Source organism: Muntiacus reevesi, chromosome 10, assembly GCF_963930625.1.
Source record: "Muntiacus reevesi chromosome 10, mMunRee1.1, whole genome shotgun sequence".
NCBI lineage: Eukaryota > Metazoa > Chordata > Mammalia > Artiodactyla > Cervidae > Muntiacus > Muntiacus reevesi.
Window position 1 is genome coordinate 5,236,646 of NC_089258.1, and position 27,579 is coordinate 5,264,224.

At 43.9% G+C, this 27,579-nt stretch overlaps 1 protein-coding gene across 3 annotated transcripts in view; it reads left to right on the forward strand.

The window, feature by feature from the left end:
- Nucleotides 1–27,579, forward strand: part of DOCK5 (dedicator of cytokinesis 5) — a 271,512-nt gene that overhangs the window by 114,176 nt on the left and 129,757 nt on the right. For all 3 annotated transcript variants that reach the window (XM_065946612.1, XM_065946611.1, XM_065946613.1), the window contains 5 exons: nt 14,111–14,259; nt 18,331–18,466; nt 19,688–19,845; nt 21,812–21,893; nt 24,983–25,112. In XM_065946612.1, the coding sequence (XP_065802684.1) occupies nt 14,111–14,259; nt 18,331–18,466; nt 19,688–19,845; nt 21,812–21,893; nt 24,983–25,112 (655 nt within the window). The remainder of the gene's footprint in view (nt 1–14,110; nt 14,260–18,330; nt 18,467–19,687; nt 19,846–21,811; nt 21,894–24,982; nt 25,113–27,579) is intronic.

Sequence of the window (27,579 nt, forward strand, 5' to 3'; positions counted from 1 at the left end):
GGCAGGCTACCGTCCGTGGAACCACAAAGAGTCAGACACAACTTAGCAACTAAAGAACAGCTTCATTGATGAGACTTCTCTGGTCTAGTGGTTAAGGCTCTGAACTTCCACTGCTGGGAACAGGGGTTCATCCCTGGTCAGGGAATTAAGATCCTGCATGTCATGTGGCACAGCCAATAAATATATAAAAATAAAAAATTAATAAAATGTTCTTTGTTTGAAAGTATCGGTCTCCTCTCATTGAAAATTTGCCAGTCAAATAGAACCTAGGGCCAGCATCCGCTGGATCATCAAAAAAGCAAGAGAGTTCCAGAAAAACATCTGCTTTTCCTTTATTGACTATGCCAAAGCCTTTGACTGTGTGGATCACAACAAACTGGAACAATTCTGAAAGAGATGGGAATACCAGACCACCTGGTATTCCTGAGAAATGTGTATGCAGGTCAAGAAGCAACAGTTAGAACTGGACGTGGGAAAACAAACTGGTTCTAAATCGGGAAAGGAGTACATCAAGGCTGTATATTGTCACCCTGCTTATGCTTATTTAACTTACATGCAGAGTACATCATGAGAAATGCTAGACTGGATGAAGCACAAGCTGGAATCAAGATTGTCGGGAGAAATATCAATAACCTCAGATTTGCAGATGACACCACCCTTATGGCAGAAAGTGAAGAAGAGCTAAAGAGTCTCTTGATGAAAGTGAAAGGAGAGTGAAAGAGTTGGTTTAAAGCTCAACATTTAGAAAACTAAGATCATGGCATCTGATCCCATCACTTCCTGGCTAATAGTTGGGGAAACAGTGACAGACTTTATTTTCTTGGGCTCCAAAATCACTGCAGATGGTGATTGCAGCCATGAAATTAAAAGAGGCTTTCTCCTTGGAAGGAAAGTTATGACCAACCTAGACAGCATTTTAAAAAGCAGAGGCATTACTTTGCCAACAAAGGTCCATCTAGTCAAGGCTATGGTTTTTCCAGTAGTCATGTATGGATGTGAGAGTTGGACTATAAAGAAAGCTGAGCGCTGAAGAATTGGTGCTTTTGAACTGTAGTGTTGGAGAAGATTCTTGAAAGAGTCCCTTGGACTGCAAGGAGATCCAACCAGTCCATCCTAAAGGAACTCAGTGCTGAATATTCATTGGAAGGACTGATGCTGAAGCTGAGACTCCGATACTTTGACCACCTGATGTGAAGAACTGACTCTGTGGAAAAGACCCTGATGCTGGGAAAGATTGAGGGCAGGAGGAGAAGGGGATGACAGAGGATGAGATGGTTGGATGGCATCACCGACTCAATGGACACGAGTTTGAGCAAGCTCCGGGAGTTGGTGATGGACAGGGGGGCCTGGTGTGCTGCAGTCCATGGGGTTGCAAAGAGTCGGACACGACTGAGTGACTGAACTGAACTGAACCAGACCCACTCCTGTAATATACATTTTAAGATAACAGGATTAGTCAGAAGGTTTTTAGGAAGGAGAAACTGTTCTCAAACAGGATACATTGTTGTTATATACTCCCTATTACAGAGTTTAAACTGAGTTGTTTGTTTTCTAATCATCAGTTCTGGGTTTAAAGAAAAGGAATGTAGAGAGAGAGGGGAAAAAAAGCATTTCTCCTTTCCTCCTCCTCGAGAATTCCAGACCCCTTTCTCCTCTTCGGAGATCGTGGACTTCTTATCAATCTGTCTAGGAATTGACTCTCTCTCTCCCCCCTTTTCTTTTAGGAGAATTATGATGCCAAGGGAAAGGGTCATCGTTTTCATTCCATAACTCCTTGGTTCCTAAATTGTTCAGGCAACATATTCTCCTAATCCTCATATTGAGGGTCTCTGATCCAAGGGCCCCAAGTAATAGTTGGAGGAGGTTGTGGCTCTCGTAGGAGCCTGGACAACCATTTGTAACAGGAAAGATTTCAAATGGTTAGAAACAAATCCAGTTATACAGTTAGAGATGCTGGGAGCAAACAGTAAAAACAGAACAGTTAGAATTATTACAATTCAGGTAGTTTTCCTCTGTGGGGAGCTCGTTAATGTTTCCCAAAGTGAGATGACTGAGGCTTCAGGAGAATCCGTCAGCCTGAATCATCTTGTTCACGTGTTTAGTAAAGTGAGTAGCATTAGTCCTCATATCTGTTATATATGTACAGCATTGGGTATGAATAATGGCACAAGTTCCTCCTTGTGTCACCGTTAGAATATCTAAGGTCAATCTGTTTTGTAAAACCATCTTTCTAATTTGTATTTATTCAGCATTAAGGGCTGAAAGTTAGAGTATCAACTTTTAGTATAACATCTGATCTGTAGTTCCCAGAGAGGGAATGCATATTGTAGGCAGATGATCATGCCAGTGAAATACAGATCCTGCCCAAGGAATTTTAAGGTGTGGTAGATTAGGAGGCTTCTCTGGAAGTTCTGAAAATATGAAGCCATGAGGAAAAGTTAGACCTAGGGTGCATCTTCCCATCCAGCCAGGGGGAAACCACACCCATGGGTAAGAACTGCATATCCAGTAGGTCCCATTTGGAGCGAACCAGCATGACTGAGGGATCCAGTCCCAATCAATTCCTGGCCAGGCAAGAGGGGGACCTGAACTGGGTTTGGAAAACACAGGAATGACTGCATTGTATATTTCTTGAGGCAAAAATCCCAGTTGTTTCCAATCATTATAATTAAGTTGGCTAACTTCTGGGGATGGCTCTATTTGTTCCCAGCATATGGGAGCATTAGATAGTAGGTGTCCCTTTTTTAGGAGTTAGCCATATGACCTCATCCCATATTTGATAAACATCAGGTAGAAAACCACCTTATCTAGACCCATTTACCTTGTTTTGTGCAGCAAAATAGTCATTAAACCAAGTTAAAACATGATCAGAATATAAGTTACATTATGGCCATAGTTGCATCAGTCTGTCTGAGGATTGTTAGATGTCATCAGATCAAGAAGAGGAGTCACATATGATTGTTGTTGGTGAAGGTATTCTCAGAGTTGAAGAAAGTCCTTTCCTTGAAGTGGAGAAACTCACCATCCAAAGTCTTCAGTTGATGAGGAGGGGAGTGCTCTGCAGACCCAGCAATTAGACTGATAGTGGAATGCAGCGTAGGAATGAGTCCAGGACAGGAAGGCACTGTCATGAGGGTCAAACAGCAGACTCAGGACTTTTGGAGTCAGCAGAAGCAAGCCCACCTAGATTCTCAGGCCCATCTTGGTTCCTGGCTCAACAGCGGCTTGTTTGACTCAAAGGCTGGGTCCGGTGTTAACCTCCCGGTAATGTCAGTTGGAAAGCTAAAAGCTGAGTTACATAGTTAATTTTAAGATTTCAGGATCTATGACAATATCTGTGCAGGAAAACAGCCTGTTATAGAGACAGTCCCTTCTTAGGGGCAGTTTGAGCCCTCATTAAAGCAACAGGTAGAACTTTAAACCAACTGTCTTGTTTTTCCTGAGTTAGCTTATGCAGATGTCTCTTAATAATGTCATTAGCTTTTTACTACCTTTCCTGAAGATTGGGGTCTCCTGGAACAATGTAAGTGATATTCTGTTCCCAGAGCTTTTGACACCCCTTGAGTTACAGCAGCTTTAAAGGTGGAGCATAGTTGCTCTGAACTTCAAAGATCCCACTTACCTTGAGAAGTCAGTAAGATAAAATTTCGCCTGTTAATAAACTTATGAGCTTTAGGCATTAGCAAACCAATAGTAACAATTACCCTTAAGCAATGTGGCCATAGCCTTTATTTTCAGTAACAAAGAAACTAAACTCTGATCCTGTGGGCAAGCTCAAAGTTGGAGCCTGCAAGAGAGCAATTTGAAGAGCCTTAAAGCCTTTTGAGTGACTAGAGACCAAACTCGTTTATTGGTTTGGGCCTGCTGAGTCTCAGTTATAAAGGCCAAGCAAATTCCCTATAACATGGAATCCAAATGTAGCAGTGGCCTGTAATGCCCAAGAATCCTTTCAGTTGTCTTGAAGTCATAGGTAGAGAATGATCTAATCTAGGTTGAACTCTAGAAAACATTCTTCAAATCAATGATTGAAAAATATTTGGCTCGTCCAGACAGCCCCTTTACGGTAGTGGAGCAGGAGGAAAGCAGGCCAGGGGGCTTTAGTGAGCAGAAAGTTGCCCCAGTGTCCAAAAGAAAATCGACTGATTGGCCCCCCACAGTTATAATACCCAGGGTTCCTCAAGTGTTACTAGGATGGGAGCTTGTGTGGGGACTCCCGGGCACCTTCAGTCCCAATTGTCTTGAGAGTCTGACCCCTGGGGCCTACACCTAGGAGGGCAGTCTCTTCTCTGGTGTGGTCCTTTGCAGACAGGACATGGAGCCGGGGGCGGCTTAGATGCCTGAGGGCAATCTTGCTCAAGATACCCTCCTTTCCACAGTAATAACAAGTCAGTCCCTTTTCACCTGGGTCCCTCTGGGCATTTTTCTCAGGCTGTTTCCGAGCAGGTCTAACAGCCTTTGTTGGGACTTCAGTCTTTTGCCTGATTCTTTTTTGCCTCTTATTTTCCTCTTTATATTATCTACCATGATATACCAACTGAGCCAGCTGTAGCAGTTTTTCTAAAGACTGATTTGGTCCAAACACCTGTTTTAATAACTTGTGGCAGATATCTGGAGCTGACTGAGTGAGAAGTCTCTCTTTTAAGATCATTCCTCCTCTTGCACTTTCAAGATTGACATCAGTACACTTGTGGAGAGCCTCCTGTAGTCTATACTAGGAGATTATCAGGGATTTCCTTCTCTAGCCAACTGAGCATAGTTTTAAAGTCTTAGCGTGTGCTTACTTAAGTCCTACAAGAATACATCTGGCAAAGTGGCTCTGTTATGGGAACTGTTTGGCTCCCAGTAGGAAGGAGGGCTATTTCATGTTCCCTCTTTCCCCTTGTCTCATGTGCAAGCCATTCATCTCCAAAAGTAGTAGCTTCCCCCAAAACTCGAGCTCTCAAGTCAGGAGTCAGCATCTGTCCCAAGATATGCATTACATCTCTCCAAGTAATGTCATGAAGTTAGTTAGTCCCGTAAAGTCTTCTATATACTTTTCAGTTCAGTTCAGTTGCTCAGTCGTCTCCGATTCTTTGTGACCCCATGGACTGCAGTGCGCCAGGTCTCCCTGTCCATCACCAACTCCCGGGTTTACTCAAACTCATGTCCATTGAGTCATTGATGCCATCCAACCATCTCATCCTCTGTTGACCCCTTCTCCTCCCGCCTTCAATCTTTCCCAACATCAGGGTCTTTTCAAATGAGTCAGCTCTTCGCATCAGGTGACCAAAGTATTGGAGTTTCAGCTTCAACATCAGTCCTTCCAATGAGAGTTCAGGACTTATTTCCTTTAGGATGGACTGGTTGGTCCTTACGGTCCAAGGGACTCTCAAGAGTCTTCTCCAACACCATAGTTCAAAAGCATCAATTCTTTGGTGCTCAGCTTTCTGTACAGTCCAACTCTCACATCCATACATGACCACTGGAAAAACCATAACCTTGACCAGATGGACCTTTGTTGGCAAAGTAACATCTCTGCTTTTTAATATGCTGTCTAGGTTGGTCATAACTTTTCTTCCAAGGAGTAAGTGTCCTTTAATTTCATGGCTGCAGTCACCATCTGCAGTGATTTTGGAGCCCCCAAAAATAAAGTCTGCCACTGTTTCCACTGTTTCTCCATGTATTTCCCATGAAGTGATGGGACCGGATGCCATGATCTTTGTTTTCTGAATATTGAGCTTTAAGCCAACTTTTTCACTCTCCTCCTTCACTTTCATCAAGAGGCTCTTTAGTTATATAGTTTTCTGAATCCTCTAAATAGTCTCGACTGCAATTGGTACTGTTTGAATTTCTCCCGAGACTGAGGCAACCCCTGCTGGAAGGGTGCCCTGATTCTCAGCCTGTTCAGTTGGGAGCCCCAGATACAGGGGCAAAGGAGGAGGACAGGAGGGAGCTGAAGGTTTCACACCCAAATCTGCACCCTTATGACTTAAGTCTGGCATGTCTCTCAGAGAGATAAAGAGCGACACACATGTCACTTCTTCTCATTTCTCTTCTTTTCTATGGAACTGGTCTAGTTGTAAAATGGTATTGCAATTGAGAGACACTTTAACAGGCCAGTGCTCCCCATCTTCCCAATGATACCGTGGCCATTCAGTACCAAAGAAGAAGATCAGGCATGTCTTTTTGAATTCTGGGGATCCAACTTGTCCCAGCTTTTTTTTTTTTTTTTTTTTTCCTTAAATACATTTTAAAGGAGTGGCTTCAGAACTGTCAGCTCCCATCTGTAAGAGAGAAAAAGTGACCTCCACAGCCATGTCTTCTTTTCGACAGAAGCGTCCTTCCCTGCTCTAGATGGGGGTGTAGACAGGCTCTCCACTGAAGCTTTCCATCCCTGGTCAGACTTAGCCTGCCCCGTACCAACACAGGCATCTTCCTCGTCCCTCCCGGTTCTACCACCAGGGCGGGGTGGAGATGCACCAGGGGTAGACCTGATAGCATCCCAGACTGAGTTCGTTTCATACCTCCAAAACCTGTGGTTTGCCCTCTTCTTCGGATGTCACCTGCGGTGGAGCAGAGTAGCTTTCTGGGAATGTTTCCGAGGCTAGTACCACTGGGGGAGGGAGCCAGCTTACGTGTCTGTGCGCATTCCTAAGTACAGTCCTGACCTCAGTAGAAGTGGTGAGTCATTGGCACCTCAGTGTAGCAAAAGAGGTGGTGCAGGGCTGGCTAGTGAGGAAAACGGGATTTTTGTCCTCGAGCTACTAGGACCGGTCCCTCCAGTTCAGTTCCATAGTTTCCACAAAAGGACATCTAAGGAGTTGAGACAGAAGCCAGCAGAGAGCCTCCTCTGCTCCATCAAGAGCTAGCGCTGCCAAAGGGAGAAGCCCACTGGACTTCCAGTCTGAACAGGTCCTGCAGTTCCCAGCCTGTGTCCTCAGAAACCTCATGGCCACCGGCAGTGCTTCTGTCCGTATAGATCGGAGGCACAACCGTGGCAGAGACTCACTCTCAGGCCGCTGGCCCCTGAGGCAGGCAGCCAAGCTAGTAACCTCTAGCCTGAGAATCACTCCTGGAGCTAGAGTTCCAGCTCTCCATACGTGCGCCTAGTGACTTTCTAGCAAGGCTTGCCTAGTCTAGCAAGGCTAAGCGCTTCCATACATGGGGTTTCTAAGTAAAAGGACGCGATAACAGCATGGATCACAAGTCCCTTGAAAGTCTATGATCCGACAGATTAAGTTAGTAGTTCTAATTCCTCACGCGATTATGAAGTGGTCAAAGAGCCAGGAAAAGCTGGCCGAGAAAGGAAAGTTCAGTCCACATGCTTCACCCATTTCTGACTGCTCCCCTTGCAGAGATATTGGGTGTCTCTTGGCATTGGCAGGTCGGTTAAAACCCCGATACGGCTCCCCCTTTTGGCGCTGCCTTCAGTCAGTGTGAGGCACTGGGAAACCTAAGATCAGGGCTCAATGCTCACTTCACGCAGGGCGTGCCATTCATTCACACAGGCACATGGTAGAGTTGGTAAAGCAAAGCAGAAAACGTGTGTACTGAGAAAGAGAGGCTGAGCTCTGCGTGTTCTTACTTTGTCCTGGAGATCCCAGACAAGCCCCCAAGATGATTGCTTACCGAGAATGATGTCAGATTCGTGATCTCCGAAGAAGATGATTGAGCTTCAGAACCAGGGACCAGGCTTGATCACTTAAGAGCTTTTGTGTAGCAGAGTTTTATTAAAGTATGAAAAGGGACAGAGAAGCGTCTGACACAGACATCAGAAGGCGGATGAAGAGTGCCCCCTCGCTAGTGTTAGCAGGGAAGTTATATACTTTTTGATTTTATTACAGTAAATCAAAAGAATGTCTCAAGTTTGTGAAAATTGTACCCACTCCCACAATTTATGTTTTAGGATAACAGGATTAAAACTTAACAATAGAAAGATCCTACCAGACCCACTCCCATAATACACATTTTAAGATATCAGGATTAGTCAGGTTTTCAGGAAGGAGAAACTGTCCTGAAGCAGGATACATTGTTGTATAATCCCTAGTACAGAGTTTAAACTGAGTTGGTTGTTGTGTAATCATCAATTCTGGGTTTAAAGCAAAAAACATTTTTATTGGGGCGGGGGGAAGCGTTTGTCCTTAACTCCTCCTTGAAAATTCCAGACCGCTTTCTCCTCCTTGAGAACCCCAGAGCCTTTCTCCTCCTCGGAACCCCGGACTTCTTATCCGTCTGCCCAGGAATTGACTCTCTGAGTACTTAAGCTGGCCTCGTCGTTGAAACTGACACCTGGTCACCTATTCCCAAAGGACAGAAAAGTCCTGTAGAAGCCTTCATCCTGGTGTCCGAGTTCTTCACCTGTGGGTCACAAGCCCTGTTTCAGTGTGTGGCCCTCATGAGAGGCAAGAGGAGCTGGGATGAGGCCAGAACAGGGCAGAGGGGGTGCTTTGGGTATTTTTCCAGTTTTGTTTTCCTCTGATTTTGGTACCTGGCTTTTAGGGTTTCTTGTACTGCTTCCAGAGGCAAAATCTGTCTTTTACTGGAATCTTTTCTTTAAAAGCTGAGCTTGCGCTAGCCAGGCAAAGCCTGTGTCTGACAGAGAAAGCACTAGACTGGGTGGGAAGGTGTGGTTCCCGTCTTCCCAGAGCTGAGGGTCAGCGCAGCACAGTACACAGAGAGACCTGGATACCATCCTGGATCCCACGGGGTCCAGATACTCGGAAAAGACGTGAGATTCATTTCGAAGAGCTCTTATTATATGGGGGCAATTTGATACAGAGCCACCCCAGTGTGTGAATACATCAGAGTGAGATGGTCAGATACAGTTAATCAGGAAGTTGCTTAGAGGAGTAATTGAATTTAATATCTCAGCCTTGGACTCCAAGACGCTTATCCTGGGGAATGGATCTCGGAGCCGGTCCCCTTATTTTACAGATGGTCATATCCCAGAGGGAATACTTTGCTCAAAGTCACGTAGTAAGTTGGTGATCAAATTAAAGATGGAAACTAATAAGCTCCTGTACTTCCAGCAAAGAATGTTTACATGGAGGAGGAGGGGTTGGTGAGCAGAGTCAATCCTGACTCTCTTGCAGAGGGAGAGGTGAGCTAGAGGTCCAGAGCAGAGGCTTTTGACTGTGGTCTGCATTCTTTGGGAAAGAAGATGGAGAATAGAATCTGGCTTTTCTGACACCCAGTGAGTGACACCATTGTCTCCATGACCCCAGAATGTCTAAATTCCTCAATGGATGGTTTCTGTATTCCTGCTACTATTGAAGACAAAGCTGTTTTTCTTTTCCTGCTGTCACTTTGTTTTTATCCCCAGAAATTCTTTTTTTTTTTTTTTTTTTTAATATATGATATGTATTGGAGGTGGCTCAATGGTAAAGAAGCCGCTTGCCCTTGCAGGAGATACGGGTTTGATCCCTGGGTCACAAAGATCCCATGGAGAAGGAAAAGGCAACCTGCTTCAGTATTCTTGCCTGGGAAATTCCGTGGACAGAGGAGCCTGGCAGGCTGCAGACCATGGGGTTGAAGAGTCGGACACGATTTAGTGACTAAATAACAATAAGAATAGCTGTATAATGGACTTACAATTTTGTGTTAGTTCAGGTGTATAGCAAAGTGAATCAGTTATGTATACATGTACTCACACTTCTAGATTCTTTCCCCATATAGGGGAACAGCATTGAGTAGCATTCTCTGTGCTGTCCAGTCGGTCCTCATTAGTTATCTGTTATATATATAGTGGTGTTTATATGTCAGTTCCGACCTCCCAGTTTATCCTTCCCTTCTCCCCATGCCCCCAGATAACCATAAGAATCATAAAAACATAGCCAGAATAGAAATGTAAAAAGTGAAACGTCAAAGATCTCCAAGTGGGAGACGTTTTCAGCAAATGCAGAAATATCTATACTGTCTGGCTGGAGGAGTATTTAGCTTTCTTTATTTTGTGTAGCTTGACAACTAAGGAGATCCTACTGTGTTGCTCAGAGCTCTCCGCTCAGTGCTCTGGCGTGACCTAGATGGGAAGGGAGTCCTGACCAGAGGGGATGTAAGTATATGTGTATTCACTTTGCTCCGCAACAAAACTCAACATAGCATTGTACAGCAACTACAATAGAAATTCATTTTAAAAAAGTTCCTCAAACTGAAACCATAGTCATCTTAACTCAGAGCTGTCACAGTTTGCTTTTCGTTCACTCCTGTGTCCAGACTTGTGCTGACTTTTGCAGGGAGGATCAAAGACATTATTAAATACATTCCTTGCCCTCCTGAATTATATGACAGTGTGAGTGTGTGTGCTCAGTCACTCACTTGTGTCTGACTCTTTGTAACCCCATAGACTGTATGAAGCCCCCACCCAGGCTCCTCTTTCCATGGAATTCTCCAGGCAAGAATACTGGAGTGGGTTGCCATTGCCTTCTCCAGAGGATCTTCCTGATCAAGGGATTGAACCCACGTCTGCTGTGTCTCTTGCATTGCAGGTGGATTCTTAACCCGCTGAGCCACCAGGGAATGCCCGCTAGTACAGAGACTGAAGTTAGTAGGGCTAGAGATGGTCGGAAAGGCACCCTAACGGGAAGTAAAGACGGAGACCTGAGTCTTTGACTCCTGGTTTTATAGGCAGAGCTTGATTTTCCCCTCTCCTGTCCTCACTTGCTTTCCCAGGAATCCACAAAGTGTCAGGAACCAGCTCCTGCACAGAACATCCTCTTAGAACAATCTTAGGAATGTGGTTAATAAAATCCATTTTCTTACAGTTGGAGACTGCATCCTTTGGTGTGTTCCAGCTTGTCTATTCAGAACTAACTTGGCACAGTGATCGTGAGAAGAATGGTCCTCTTCATACTTCTTGGGGGGAACTCTTGGCAAACCAGGCTGATATGGACAGGCAATAATTAAATTGCCTTGGATAGCATCTAATATAATTGAGACCAAGAACTTGTGAAAAAGTACCCCACACAAAGAGCTGTCTCTCATAGGTAGTCCCTGGAGACTTGGAGCTCTTTCTTTACCATATTATAAGACCTAATATCTTAATTAAAATGAGAAAATATTGGGGAGAAAAACTAGGAGCAGAAAAATAATTTGCAAAAAATAAAAGATCCTTTTCTGCCTAGCAGCTTTGAAAGGCAAAATTTTATGGGCTTAATTTCTCAGTTTGAAAGACAAGGAAATTTTCATTTTGTATGGAAATGAATGAATAAAAAAGCAGGGTTATTTTACCTTTTCAAAAATGAGATTTTAAAAAAAGTTTCATTTATGCTTTTCTAAAGACTGATGAGGAAGAGACAATTCAGAAAATGCTAAAAGCCTCAAATGCAGGTGGTTTCATGATTTTAATCAGCTTTTGTGTTTTGTGCTTTTCAGATCATTGGTATTAGAAGTAGTTGTTTAGATGCTAAGTCATGTCTGACTCTCTTGCAGCCCCGTGGACTGCAGCCCACCAGGCTCCACAGACCATGGGATTTTCATGCAAGAATACTGGAGTGGATGCCATTTCCTTCTCCAGGGGATTATTAGAGAGTGTGGCAGTCACAGATAAATGTGTTCTTCGTCTCTTTCCTCTGTTTGCCTAGAACCTTGAACTTCTCGAAGGGCTCTTACCTTTAATCCCATTGCTGTCTTCACTGTCCACTCTTAGGTTAAGGACTCTTTACTCCACATGTACTCTTTTTTTTTTTTTTTTTAACTTTTTGGCCACACCCTGTGGGATGCAGGATTCGGAATCTTAGTTCCCCTACGAGAGATTGAACCCATATCCCGTGCATTGGAAGGCAGAGTCTTATCCACTGAACTTCCAGGGAAGCCCCTACATCTCCTCTTTGTTGAGGAGTATCTTGATACTTTCAGCCTTGATTGTTGTTGATACCTGGCCCAGGCATCTTCCCTGGGATGGATGTAGAAGAGCATCACTAAGGAACATGCCTGACAGCCATTAGTCACTTCTTTGTGAGGCTTTTTTTTTTTTTTTTGGCATCGTTTTTACAGGAGATCGTAAGATTCCTGATAGTTCTGGAAGTATATGTTATCCAATTGTATCATGACTTTCCACCTATGAATTAAAAAAAGTGGTCTCACAGTATACAGAGGGTGATGGCATATATTGGTGTATCAAAAAGGATTCACAAAACAGTTTTTCCCGATTATTCTGTCTAGGGGGGCCTCCTTCAACCAGGCACACCCTATCATATTGCTCTCCCTCCTTTTTGCTCTTTTTCTTAATATTTATTTTTATTTATTTATTTGGCTGCGCTGGGTCTTAGTTGCGGCATGTGAACTCTTTAGCTGTAGCACGTGGGATCTAGCTCTCTGACCAAAGATGGAACCCAGACCCTCTGCGTGGCAAGTGCAGGGTTTTAGCCACTGGACCACCAGAGGGGTTCCCTTCTTGTACTTTTTATCATTTCTGAAATTATCTCGTGTGTGTATCCGTATATAATATATACTATATGCATGTAATTTATGTAAATATCATGTATGGTGTTGATGCATATTATTTAAATGTTCATATTTTAATATTTTAATATATTTACATATATCTAAAATTTAATGCTGCCTTCTTCTAGAATGTACAGGGACCTTATTTCTAGCATGTGATAAATGCTTATTGACTGTTTTTTCTTTTTTAAATATAATGAATGAATCCTTTGGATCGAACCAAGGTATAATGGTATGAATATCAAGTACTAGATTCTTAAAATGCTTGAGGCGCAAATAATTGGTTGTAAGTTCATTTTAGTTCGGTTAAGGAAGTTCTTACTCAAGCCCAAAATAATGGTTTCATTTATTCCAGGTCTAACGTTTATCGGGATGGTATAACAATTTTCTGGGGACTTTATAATAATTGGTCACATTCTCTTTTCTGTGATCCCGTATCTCTGATATTACAGTTCTTTTCCCATCAGGAATTCATCGGTGTGGTACATTTTATTGAATGGCTACTCTATACCAGTTCCTAGAGATGCAAAACTAAGCTTGTCCTGTAGGTTCTTACCAGCGAAGGGGAGAGGAATACTAGTTAATGTGGAACAACTAGAGTGCTGAGAGAGGAGCAAATTCCAGCATTTGTGGGAGAGACAGCCAAGCCAGAGTTATGGTTTTGAGGAAGAGACTTCTAAGATCCTGTAGATGTCAGCATTAGCAGTTAGAGAAGGGTGTGTTGTGTGAGTGAGACCTGGAGGGTTGGGGGGAGGAGGAGAAAAGTGGTTCCAGGAGTCACGTCACTGTGAGGATCTGGAACACATGGGAGAATACACGTGGCTTTACGTGGAAGGAGCACAGATTTTTGAGGTAGTGATCAGTGTACAGTGTGACTGGGAATGTGGGTAGGAGCCAAGATGGGGAGAGACTTAGAAAGTGATCTAATGTGTCTGGAGGACTTGGAAATCACTGGATGTTTTTACTGTTCTTTTTATTTTTGGCTGTGCTGGATCTTCGCTGCGGTACCTGGGCTTAGTTGCCCCTCACTCAGCGTGTGGGATCTTAGTTCCCCAACCAGGGATCAAATCCATGTCCTCTGCATTGAAAGGCAGATTCTTAACACCACCAGGGGAGTCCCAAGTGGCTGGTTTCAACCAAAGGAGGAGCATGGGCAGAAGTTTAAGGCACGTGGATGATTGGTACACTTATGAGTTAGGACCAACCCTCCATCCTATCCATCCTACAAGTGGTTTTCTGTTTCTGAAGTTGCAGCAGAGGAGGAGATGGGAATGGGTCAGGGCAAAGCCATCCCTAGTGATATAAAGAGGTTACCTCAAAGTGCACAGCTTGCTCTGTGTATGCATGTTCAGTCGCTCAGTCATGTCTGGTTCTTTGTGACCTCATGGACTGTAGCCCACCAGGCTCCTCTGTCCATGAAATTTTGCAGGCAAGAATACTGGATTATGGTCGCCATTCCATTCTCCAGGGGATCTTCCTGACTCAGGGATCAAACTCACATCTCCTGCATTGGCAGGAGATTTCTTTACCACTGAGCCAAAGGAGGTTCCCTCAAAATGCACAGTTCATTATATGGCAGAATAATTGGTTAAATAACACTTTATAAAGGATCAAGGCAAAAGATTTTCTCATCTCCCATCACACCATTTTTTTTTTTGGTCCTTTCCTCTGCCTCGTTTTTCTACCTTAGAACAACAAGGTCACGCTCTTCCGTCAGCTGCAGCAGATGACGTACAGCCTGATTGAGTGGCGGTCCCAGATCCTGTCTGGCACCCTCCCCAAAGATGAACTGGCAGAGCTCAAGAAGAAGGTCACAGCCAAGATTGATCACGGGAACAGGTAAATCTGGGATGACATCTCACTGAGAACTTGGAAAAACCCAGTCACATTCAGACTGAGGACACACCTCCCCAAGGGCTTGTGATCTTGGAGTCACCAAAGAATAGTGTGTACTGCTTTCTTTCAGCTTTGGGAAGCATTTAATTGTGTAGAAGAAGCTTTGCCAGTGCCCTTCATGGGCCAGCACAGGCCCTGTGCTGGATCTCTGGTCTCAAGGAGATGACCAGATGAGCAGGGCATCTGGAGCCTGAATGGAAGCAACTCCACTGCAGACAAATTCAGAAGGTCTGAGCATCAGAAACTGACAATTTCTGGGACCTGAGATAATCTCTGTCTTCATTCGTTTTTAAGTTTTATTTTATATTGGAGTATAGTGATTTATAAAATTGTGTTAGTTTCAGGTGTCCAGCAAAGTGGTTTAGTTACACTTATAACATTCAGAAAACTAAGATCATGGCATGTGGTCCCATCAGGGGAAACAGTGGAAACAGTCAGACTTTATTTTTTGGGGCTCCAAAATCACTGCAGATGGTGACTGCAGCCATGAAATTAAAAGACGCTTACTCCTTGGAAGGAAAGTTATGACCAACCTAGATAGCGTATTAAAAAGCAGAGACATTACTCTGCCAACAAAAGTCCATCTAGTCAAGGTTGTGGTTTTCCAGTGGTCATGTATGGATGTGAGAGTTGGACTGTAAGGAAAGCTGAGCGCCGAAAAATTGATGCTTTTGAACTGTGGTGTTGGAGAAGACTCTTGAGAGTCCCTTGGACTGCAAGGAGATCCAACCAGTCCATCCTAAAGGAGATCAGTCCTGGGTGTTCATTGGAAGGACTGATGCTGAAGCTGAAACTCCAATACTTAGGCCACCTCATGCGAAGAGTTGTCTCATTGGAAAAGACCCTGATGCTGGGAGGGATTGAGGGCAGGAGGAGAAGGGAACGACAGAGGATGAGATGACTGGATGGCATCACCGACTTGATGTACATGAGTTTGGGTAAACTCTGGGAGTTGGTGATGGACAGGGGGGCCTGGTGTGCTGCGGTTCATGGGGTCGCACAGAGTCAGACAGGACTGAGCGACTGAACTGTGCTGTTACCTGTATTTATTCTTTTTCAGATTCTTTTCCCATACAGCTTATTACAGACTATTTAGTAGAGTTCTCTGTGCTATACAATAGATCCTTGTTGATGATCTATTTTATATATAGTAGTTACAGATGTTGATAGCAGACTCCTAATTTATCCCTCCTTCCCTCTCTGTGTTTATTCTAACAGTGGATTTTCATTCTACATTTTTTATTGGAGTGTATTTGCCCTACACTGTTGTGTTACTGTCTGCTGTAGAGTGAAGTGAATCAGCTCTATGTTTACACATGTCCTGTCCCTCTTGGTACTCCCCTTATGCCCATCCACCCCACTAGGTCGTCACAGAACTCTGACAGTGAATTTTAAATCAGCAGCTTCATTCTCTCTCTTTCTCTTTGTCTTCCCCTAAGTGCGACTGTTGTTTATGCTGTGTGCAAACCAGATTTGCCAGAATAGCAAAGCATGCTCTTAGCTTCTATTATGTCTTCAGTAACCTCTATAACCTCAGTAACCTCTTAGTTAAGCTTCTCATTGGCCCCGGCATATATGTAGGTTCCTGATACTACTGCCCTTGGAAAAGGAAAGATTCAGTTAATTCATCAAAACTGACTGTGACCTGGGATTCAGCCCTCCTGCCCAGCTCTTGTTGAAACACTGGACTGGTTTCTCAGCGTTTGCTGATGATTCAGTTGACATTTAGTTTCAGTTTTTGTTGTTGTTTAGTTGCTGAGTCACGTCTGACTCTGCAGTCGGTGGAGCCCCACGGACTGCAGCACACCAGGCTTCCCCGTCCGCTGTCTCCTGGAGTTTGCTAAAATTCATGTCCTCTGAGTCGATGATGCCATCAGATCATCTCATTCTCTCTCACCCCCTTCTCCTCCTGGCCTCAGTCCTTCCCAGCATCAGGGTCTCTTCCAATGAGTCAGTTCTTCGCATCGGGGGCCAAAGTATTGGAGTTTCAGTTTCAGCATCAGTGCTTCTAATAAATATCAGTCCTTCCAATATTCAGGGTTGATTTCCTTTTGGATTGACTGGTTTGATCTCCTTGCAGTCCGAAGGGCTCTCAAGAGTCTTCTCCAACACCACAATTTGAAAGCAGTGCTGGGAGATTCTTAAGCAACTAAGAGGGGATAGGCAGCTTTCTCTGGCACATATGCTGCCAGCGTAGTTTTGAGTCTTGACACAGTGTGGCATCAGCTTGGGGGCCCCTGGTCTCTGCTGCAAGATGGTAACATCCCACAAACAGCAGGACATGCCTGCCTTCTATTTCAGCCCTTGGAAGCAGCTCGAGAAATTAAGCTGCTCTGTCGGTGCATCCATGATTCAGTCTCTGAGAGGCCAACATGGGCTGTCGCTCCTGATCCTGGGTGGCCTGTGCGTCTGGCTCCCATGACAAGGGACCTGCCAGATTGAATCAGTTGATGGAGAAGCCATAAAACAGGGCAGAGGGAAATTAGGCATTTTTGCTTTCTTCTCAAAGACTAGACACATGTCTTGGCACTTTTATGCCTGAGTTTCCTTGCCATTTGGACATCCCCACTCCTATATTGCTAGTGCCTGGAATGCTTACTGGGAATTCAGATTGCAGTATCGTGTTTCCACCACAATCCCCAGTTTCTTAGAACTAAGCACAGTTTTTTCTGCTTTGGTGTTGGGCATAAAAGCCTTGGTGGGATGGTGCCAGGCAGGGAGCCTATGGGCCTTACTATTGCCATGCAGCACCTAGAGCTATGTTTACTTAACACAGCCAGAGGTTTCCTGTGCCAGTTGCTGTAGTCAAAACTAACATTCATTGAAAGCATGATATATGCTAGATATTGGGTGCTTTATGTGCATTATCTCATTAAATTCCCCTGTAATCCTGACAGAGTGTGTTTACAGATGAGGAACCCAGGGTTTTGCAAAATTAAGTAGATTACTCAGAGACTTCCCTGGTGGTCCAGTGGTAAAGAATCCGCCTTCCAGTGCAGGGGACTTGGTTTCAATCCCTGGTTGGGGAACTAAGCTCATGAACCACAACTAAAGAGAAAGCTGCATGCTGCAACGAAAGATCCTGTGTTCTGCAACTAAGACCCAAAACAGCCGAATAAATAGTTTTTTTTTTTTTTTTTAATGTAGATTACTCTAAATCACCTTGCTAGCAAGTGTTAAAACAAGGATGTAAATTTTGGTTCAGCTGACACCAAAGTCCATGTTCTGAGATAGATTTTGTGATACCAATGCCAGTCTCCTTTAAGATAATCTTGAATGAAGTACTATCCCCCATGCCTGTGCTTTTAAGGAAATCAGGACAAGTCCTCCAGGATTTGAGCATTTGTCTTTCATAGAAGTTCCCATAGCAAACTACAGATGATTAGGAGGAAAGAAGCCTTGGTTAGAGGATTTTGGTTAGAATGAGTGCCAATTTTGCATTTTCCATTGAGGTTCTTGGGGCCAAATCACTTTGCATATCATTTACAAGTTTGGATAGCATTATCCTAAGTTTTTTAGCATTGTTTTTGTTTGGAAAGAAGGCAGAAATTGAAAGAAAATTCAGTGAGCTCTCATCTTACCTTGTCCAGCACCCAGCCTTTCATCTAAATCCTCTTGGTTCTTTGATGAAAACTCTTATTTTCTATTTATAACTGTGCTGGGTCTTTGTAGCTGCACATGGGCTTTCTCTAGTTGTGGCGAGTAGGGGCAGCGCTCTAGTTGCAGTGTTCGGGCTTCTCATTGTAGCGTCATCTCGTTGCAGAGCAGTGACTCTTGGTACGTGGACTCTGCTCTTGCCGCTCTAGAGGTGAAGTTCAGCAGTTGTGGCGCATGGGCTTAGTTGCCCCAGAGTTTATGTGGGATCTTCCCAGACCAGAGATCATACCCACAACCCCTGCATTGGGAGGCGAATTCTTAACCACTGGAACACCAGGGTGGTCCCTCCATGAAGATTCTTCAGAAAAGAGTCTGCTCCTGGTAGGGAGAAGCAGCTGACCACTCCCTTGTTTCTAGAATGCTGGGGTTGGATCTGGTCGTGCGGGATGACAACGGGAACATCTTGGACCCAGATGAAACCAGCACGATCGCCCTCTTCAAGGCGCATGAAATGGCCTCAAAGAGGATTGAGGAAAAGATCCAAGAGGAGAAGGTGAGCTTCCTGAAATGTGCAGACCTTGGCCATGGAGGTTCCGTTTTTGCTTTTGCTTTTTTGTTTGTTATTTTGCTCTTTTTTTTGTTTGTTTTTAACGAAGGAAAGGGAGTCATTGACACAGAGGTGGCAATGTTGTTGAGAAGAAATATCCATTTTCTCATTTTAGAAGCAAAATATAACAAAGAACAAGGCGGCGGTATATGTTCTGACCTGGAAAGATTGCAAAGATATATATTACATGGAAGACAGCAAGATGCAAGAACCATGTGTATAAAATACTGTTATATGTATTTCAAAAAAGAATATACATGTGTGCATACTTCTGTGTAGACTAACTCTGTAGTGATAGCCAAGAAATTGACCATTAATGGATGCCTCTGAGTAGAACTGGGTGGGAGAGAACCCCTTTGACTGTTTAAAACTTTTGTATTTAGTCCACAGATTATGATTTCTAAAGGAAATAACAATAGTATTTACAAATGAAGTTTTTGGGAGATTTTAAAAATTGTAATTGGACAATAAATAAAGATTTGAAAGGTACAGAAGAAGAAAAAAGTCACCTACGTTATGACTGCCCAACCATACTGATGTTTTGGTGTATGTTCTTCCAGTCTTTCTGTTCTAATGAGTGAAGAGTACTATTTTCTTTAATTTGTAGATTTTATTTTTTTAGTACAGTTGTAATGACATTTCATTGTGTTTCTGGGCCTAATGGCTAACTATGGCTGAGCACAGACCTGTCCAGGGGAGTCTTATTTACGATGAGAGTCATTCTCCCAAAGAGAGATAATGAATCATGAATTTTATGCTTCTGAGATTTCCCCAGAAGCCATTGTGATAGAGATAAGAACTTCTCAAAGCCATTAAAACCATGAGTTATTAGAACCTTTAGATATATGCTCTTTAGATAGCATTTATTGAACTATTTGGGTTCGAGGCCTTTCACAAGACCGTCATTAAAAATAATAATTCTAATTTGGTCACTCGATTACTTGTCTCCTTACATTTACTTTCTCAGTAGGTGCTTGTTTGGGGTGGTACTGGGTTGGCCAAAAAGTCCGTTTGTGTTTTTCTGTGTCTTGCTAATGGAGAAACCTGAGCGAATGTTTTGGCCAACCCAGTAATTATCTCTGGCCCCGGTTTGGAGGCCAGTGTCTTTGCCAGTGTTTCCCATTGGCTGAAACCAAGGTGATTTTCTCTCCCGTCCTCTGTGTTCAGTCCATTCTGCAGAACCTGGATCTGCGGGGCCAGTCCATCTTCAGTGCTGTCCACACCTACGGCCTCTTCGTCAACTTCAAGAACTTTGTCTGCAATATCGGGGAAGATGCAGAGTTGTTCATGGCCCTTTATGACCCGGACCAGTCCAAGTTCATCAGGTAGCAGAGACCCAGGTTGTCTGCCGTCAACCTTGTGAAAATACCCGACCTTCACCTACCTGCCTCCCTGAGAATTTCTTTGCTGAGTTTGAGAAGGGAAGATGGAGAAGAAGGGGAGGGTTTCAAGGCAGTGGACAATAGCTATGCTTTTCTGAGTGACCCCTGAAACTGCAGTAATAGTTCCTGTCTTATCTCATAAAACTCATCAGAATAAAGAAGTTGTAGCACATAAATACAATGGAATATTACTCAGCCATAAAAAGAAATGCATTTTAGTCAGTAGTTCTAATGAGGTGGATGAACCTCGGGCTTATTATACAAAGTGAAGTAAATCAGAGAGAGAGAACAAATATCATATGTTAACGTTTATATATGGAATCTGGAAAGATGGTACTGACGAACCTGTTTGCAGAGCAGCAGTAGAGATGCAGACATAGAGAACAGACCTGCGGACACAGCAGGGAGAGGAGCGGGTGGGTGAACTGAAGGAGCAGCGTGGAAACGTATCTGTTACCATGTGTTAAATCAATAGCCAGTGGGTATTTGCTATATGATGCAGGGAGCTCAAACCCAGTGCTCTGTGACGACCTGGATGGGGTGGGAGGGAGGGTCAAGAAAGAGGGGACATATGAACACCTGTGGCTGATTCATGTTGATACATGGTAGAAACCAACTCAACATTATAGAGCACTTATCCTCCAATTAAAAATAATTAAATAAAAACTCATCAGACCATGGTGACAGAGATGCAGGAATTCAAAAAACTGTAGGAGAGGAACGAGGGAGGGATGACCCAGCAGAGCACTGAGGGTTTTAGAGCAGTGAAACTGTCCTATATGATACTGTCATAGAGGATGTGTGTCCTTACCCATTTTTCCATACCCATGGAGTATCCAACACCAAGAGTGACCCCTAATGCAAACCACAGACTGTGGGTAATAATGACATCTCAGGGTAGGTTCAGTGATTATAACAATGAATCCACCTCTCTGCTGGGGGCTGTTGATAAAGGGGGAGGCTGGGCATGGAGTGCTGTTGTGTTGTTAGTCGCTCATCGTGTTCGACTCTGCGACCCCATGGACTGTAGCCCGCCAGACTCTTCTGTCCATAGAATTCTCCAAGTAAGAGTACTGGAGTGGGTCGCCATTGCTTTCTCCAGGGGTTCTTCCCATTTCAGGGTTCACAGCTGGGTCTCCTGCATTACAGGCGGATTCTTTACCAACTGAGTCACCAGGAAAGCCCAGGAATGGAGTGGGACATGGGAAAGTCTGTACCTTCCTCTCAACTGGCTATATGAATCTAAACTGCTCTAAAAAAGTAATGGTTATAAAATTTCAAAGACTTGAAGGAATAATAATAGACTTTGTTCAACCTATAGTCATCTGCTGGTGAGCAGCTAAGAAAGCATATTTATTATTGAGAAGATGGTTAAAATTGTTTCTAAAATAGAAATCTTATGGGAGCGTGTTGATGTGGATTCCAGGGAATGAACTTGGAACAATTCTTTTTTTTTTCCCCCTTTATTTTTATTATTTGGAGGCTAATTACTTTACAGTATTGTAGTGGTTTTTGCCATACATTGACATGAATCAGCCATGGATTTACAGAGCTCAGTGAAATTCAGGCAGGACTGAGGCCACACCAAGGACCATTCTCTGGGGTGGCTCGACCAGATCCTATCGGGAGTCTTTCTTTCATCTCAAATCCTCTGTATGAATTCAGCTTTGCTAAATGTACTGTGTCTGTGCCATCTTGAGCAGTGCTTGTCATGGGGCTGTACTCGGCGTGCCTCTAGGAACTGGGCTGCAGCCAGAGCCCCAGAGAATGGTCCTTGGTGTGGCCTCAGTCCTGCCTGAACTTCACTGAGCTCCTCTGGGCCGCCTTTCGACCCTATTAAACCTACACTGAGACCAGCTTCCTCCCCACTCAGGTGCTCACTGAGAATATTTTTCTTTCCCTTCACCAGTGAAAACTACCTAATTCGTTGGGGTAGTAATGGAATGCCCAAGGAAATCGAGAAACTCAATAACCTTCAAGCGGTCTTTACTGTAAGTCCCACTTGTGTTTAACCCTTCCTTGGTTTATGATGTTTGCGAGTACATGTGGTAAGTATATGGAAAACTTGAAAACTGAAAACATGAAAATAACAATTCTCATAATCTCTCTAGCAGGAATAATCCGCTCATTTATTCACCCAATATTTGTTGAGCACCTGTTAGAGACCAGGCTCTGCTCTAGGCACTTGACATACATCAGTGAACACATCAGATAAGAATGTCCTGATTCGCTAGAGGTTTTTTCGTCCCAAAGGAGCAGACAATAGTAATCAGATAGATGAGTACTTTGTACAGAATGTTAGAGGTCATGAGTGCTTTGGGAGAATTGGGAGTTTCTGGCCTGGGGGAGTCTTGCTATCTTAAGTAAGTCAGGGCTGCTCTCATTGAGAAGGAGCTTTGGAGTAAGAACTTCCAATTGAAGAGGGAGTAAGCTGTGCAGATAAAGAGAGGAGTCTTCCGGGTCAAAGTTACTGCCTGGGCAAAGACCGGGCTAGACTTTTCTGTTGGCTTGTATTTTAGTGGACTTTTCCCTTTGTTTCTCCATTTCCCCGGTGGGAGGTGTGCTGCTGTCTGTGGATTGAGAGCCAGGAGATGTATTGAGCTATGGCTTGGAATCTGCTGACTCTTTCTCATAGGCTAGGAACTCTCTTGGGGTTCTTGCACTTTTTTTACATTAGTGCTTGAAAAGTCCTGGAGCTGCCGCCAACTGCTTTGAACAGTGGGTGGGTTTCCCAGCTCCCATTAAGCCTAAAAGATATGCTGATGCCCCTTTCTTCCTTTTTCCCTTAAGCCAGCCCCATATTTTGTCTGCTTATTCTTTTTAGTCCCTCTTACAGCAAAGAAAACAAGAGTCTAAGATTAAAGTACCAAAGGAAGTGATAGGAGCAGTGGTCTGCATGTTACCAGGTTCAGGCTTGCTCTGCTTGCCACTGCACAGGCCAGTAAGTCAGGAGACAAGGTGTTGAGGCAATGAATAACAACTTTATTCGGAAAGCCAGCTGACCAAGAAGAAGCCAGACTAGTGTCTCAAAGTAACCATTTTATCAGGGTCTGGATGCCAGTTTTCTTTTATAGAGCAGGGAAGGGGGAGGAGGGGAGGAAGTCCATAAGTCTCTCAAATATCTCCTGGAATGGCCAGCCTCGGGGAGGGGATGTGTTCATTTCTTCTGCCTTGAAGCCCTTCCTGGTGGACAGGATCAGGATGTTTCCCTGAACAAAGGCACTATGGCCCTGAGGCAGGCCATTAAGGTAGAGGGAATCCTTTCAGTGAACAAAAGCTGTGGGAGCAAAGGTTAAAGTAAACAGATCCAACGTGCAATCAGATTTTGTTCTTCCTGTAACCCCAGTACAGGCTTGTTCTTCCTCCTTCCCTTCCTTCCAACTTCTCGTTGTTCCTTCCGTCCATTGAAACTCTACCCCTGGGACGAGAGTGGTCTGTTTCTGTCCCTGCACTGACCCATCCACACCTTTACCACTTAGTAAGTGTGGACGAGAAAGAGTCTAGAACTCTTCCCCAAAACAGTATTTCCTCAATTCTGAGATATGTGTTTTTTTTCCCCTGAAATAAAAAGACATTTATCAGTCAGTATGTACATTATTAAAAAAAAATTTTTTTAAGATATTATTAAATTGTTGGTCCATCTTTTATTTAACACTGTTTCAGAATAGCTGCGATTCACTCACCCTCCCTCCTCCCCCTACCAAGTAGGCTCTTCCTATATGCAAATTCACGCCCAACTTTTTCTATTAGGTAAAACGTGACTGATTCCTTGGTCCTTAAACATGAACAGAAAGTTCATTTGTGAACGACTGCATGTTATTAAATACTGTCGGTGCGCCCCAGTACATGTCACCAGGCGCTTGTGTTGTATGTTACTCTCTCAGTTATGTCCAACTCTTCGACTCCGTGGACTGCAGCCCACCAGGCTCCTCTGTGCATAGAATTCTCCAGGCAAGAATACTGGAGTGGATAGTCATTCCTTTCTTCAGGTCATCTTCCCGACCCCGGGATCGAACCCAGGTCTCTGGCACTGCAGGCAGATTCTTACTGTCTCAGGCACTTGAAGTCTCTCTGTTAACAGAAGCCTCACAAAATCTAGAGTAGAAACTCAAGGTTGATACTGTCACCGGTATATATTCCTAGCTTGGAGCCCTGAGTTAACTTGATTATAGAGAATAGATGTGAACTGATTGTTTAAAAAGTTCTTTCTTGATTCAGTAAAGAGGCCTTGGGAAGCTGTTTCATGAAAAGAATTTGAGATGCAGTTAAATCATTTCTGATGTTAAGGTGAATGAGTTATGTGAGCTTTGTGGGTTTACTCACCCATCCTAGGAGTACAAAAAAGCTTAGAGCATGAGCCACAAAAAGACAGAGACATTTCATCCACACATTTCTCATTAATCAACACACTCTGAGAAACTCTCAATGGATACCTCTCAGAAAACAGAGGAATAATTACAGAAAGCAGAGCATGTAAATTTCTGTGTTATAGTTGCCTCACAGGATTATTTGGAAGGTAAAATGAAATATCACCAACCTGTGTGCATACAAAATAAATGTCAGTGTCTCATAAGTTTTAATTTCATTTGGCACTGGAAGGTGCCTGGTGCTCAGATATGCCCTGGCAGGATATAAAGTGGATGTGACAGAGGACCCTGAATAAGCTGAAGACTTGATGAATATGATCTGATTTATAAATTTGAAGTAGGAGCTGGGGAATTTTTTTTTTAATTCTTTTAAAAAATACAGTCATTTTCCTATGCCATGAGAGTTCTTGGCTGGATGCGGATGGGGGCGGGAGAGGAGTCATTCTGATATTTGAGCATTAAGAAGGATGCTCTGGGGACTTCCCTGGTGGTCCAGTGGCTAAGACTCTGGGCTTCTAACTCGGTTAGGAAGCCGAGTTCGATCCTTGGTCAGGGAACTGGATTCCACATGCCCCAACTAAGAACAGTTACAGCCAATAAATAATTTTTAAAAAGTGTGCTCTGAACAGTATTTCTTTGTAGAGTGAACAGGAAAAACAAGGTGAGAGGGTGATGCAACGTGACCTCCTTCTTCTTTGCTTTCTGCCCTGCAGGACCTTAGCAGCACAGACCTCATCCGGCCCCGCATCAGCCTCGTGTGCCAGATTGTTCGGGTCGGCCACATGGAGCTGAAGGAGGGCAAGAAACACACATGTGGGCTCCGGAGACCCTTTGGCGTAGCAGGTACAGAAAGGCCCCGAGGTGGACGCAACAGGGTGTGGCTGCTGGGGAGACAGTGTGATGGGGGCCTAAAAAAATTAAATGTAGAACTTAGGATCCAGCAATTCTCCTTCCTGCACTCAAAACAAGTGAAATCAGGGTCTATAGTTCTTTCAACTTTTAAAAAATCTTTGATTGGAGTACAGTTGATTTCCATGTTGTGTTAGTTTCAGGTGTATGGCAAAGTGTTCAGTTATACATATATTCATTCTTTCTCAGATTCATTTCTCATATGGGTTGTCAGAATATTGAGGAGAGTTCCCTATGCTATACAATAAATCAATCTTGGTTATCTTTTTCTTTTGGATTTGTTGTTTGTCTTGGGGTATAGCCGACTGACAGTGTTGGGATGGTTTCAGGTGAACCATGTAGGGGGCTCGTCCATACCGATACGTGGATCCATTCTCCCCCAGACCCCCCTTGCATCCAGGCTGTCCCATGGCCTTGCAGAGTTCCGTGCACTGTATACAGTAGTTGCGTGTTGATTATCCATTTTAAAGGTAGCAGTGTGTACCTGCCCATCCTTATACTCTTGTTTACAGCAGCGCATTGGTCACAATAGCCAAATGGTAGGAGTAACCCAGGTGTCTATTGATGGATGAATGGATAAACTAAAGGGTTTCTCCCTACAATGGAACAGCCTGAAGCAGTTTGAAAATTCTGTCACATGCTTCAACATGAAGAAACTTTGAGGATGCTGCGTTAAGTGAATTAAGCCAGTCACAAAAAGATGAATACTGTATGATAACTCACTTTTATGAGGAATCTAGAGCGATCACATTTACAGAGACAGAAAGTAGAATGGTAGTTCCTAGAGACACAGGTGACAGGGTGAGGGGACCCAATGAGGAGGTGTTTTTTAAAGGGGTACAGAGTTTCCATTTGGGAAGAGGAAAACATCCGGAGGTGGATAGTGGTGATGGCTGTGTGACAGTGTGAATGTTTTAATTTTTAAAGACTTTTTTTGATGTGGACCTTTTTTAAAATCTTTATTGATTTTGTTACAATATTGCTTCTGCTGCTCATGTTCTGGTTCTTTGGCCACAAGACATGTGGCATCATAGCTCCCTATCTAGAAATAGAGCCCACCCCCTGCATTAGAAGATGAAGTCTTTTTTTTTCTTTTTGATTAAAAATTTTTATTGGACCATAGTTGATTTACAATGTTGTATTGGTTTCAGGTGTGTAGAAGAGTGAAGCATTTACACATATACATATATCCACTCTTTGTTAGATTCTTTTCCCATATAGGTCAAAGTATTGAGTAGAGTTGCCTGTGCTATACAGTAGAAGACAAAATCTTAAGCACAGGCCTGTCAGAGAAGTCCCAGTGTGAAAGTTTTCAGTGCCACTGAGCTGTACACTTTTAAATGGTCGAAATGGTAAATTTCACGTTATGTATGTGTGCGTGCGTGCTGCGTTGCTTTAGTCATGTCTGACTCTTTGCAACCCCATGGACTGTAACCTGCCAGGTCCCCCTGTCCATGGGATACTCCAGGCAAGAATACTGGAGCCGGTTGCCATTTCTTCCTTCATTGGATCTTCCCGACCCAGGGATTGAAAATCCGAATCTCTTAGGTCTCCTGCACTTGCAGGTGGGTTCTTTACTGCTAGCGCCACCTGGGAGGCCCCATGTTATATATTTATTTTTCCACAATATTTAAAAGAAAGAAAAGAGGGAGGAAAGAGAAGGCCCAGAGGCGGTGCATGATGACTCTGGTTGTAAGTGTTAGCCTCAGATGCCCGCGCTCCCCACTTGGTTACTGGCTTCTGGTGGTGCACGTGTAGATCCCCTTGTTCTCCCTCGCTGCCCGGTTCTGCGTAAAGCCTCTGGGTGAAGCCTCTGTCTGTCTGTTGGAATCTTCCTTGCCTGCAGCCACATATTGATCTTATCTGAATAAAATTCTCCTTGGACAACTGTTTGCCTGTCTAGGAAATTTACTCATCAAAGGCAGCATTGCTCTCAAAGAGGGTCATTGGCTTCAGTCAGACTCCATAACCTTCCAGGAGGCCCTCCATTTTCCTCTGTGGTTTGTTAAATGAATGATATATATTTTGGGTCTTACTCTGACATTTTGGTCACTAAGTAGTTCTGAAAGCCATCAATCCTGCTCCTGGGACGAGGACCCGGAAGCTCCACATCGCCAAGGTCGACCTGTGGGTCACGAGGCTGGTGACGCGGCCTCTGTACCCAGGAGGCTGTGTGCGTTGTGGGTTCCTTGAACCGCCCTGCACCCCCCCTTCCTCTCAAGGTCGGGCAGGTTGCATCTAGAGGGGACAGCACTATTCGTGATAGTGAATTAAAATGAAATCCCAGTGTCAGGCGAGTATATGCTCCTCTGTTCTTTGTCTCGTCACAACAAAGATTTGGAGTGACGGACATTAAAGCCCCTTGGCGGGTCACAGCTCTCAGAGGACAGACCGTGTTATA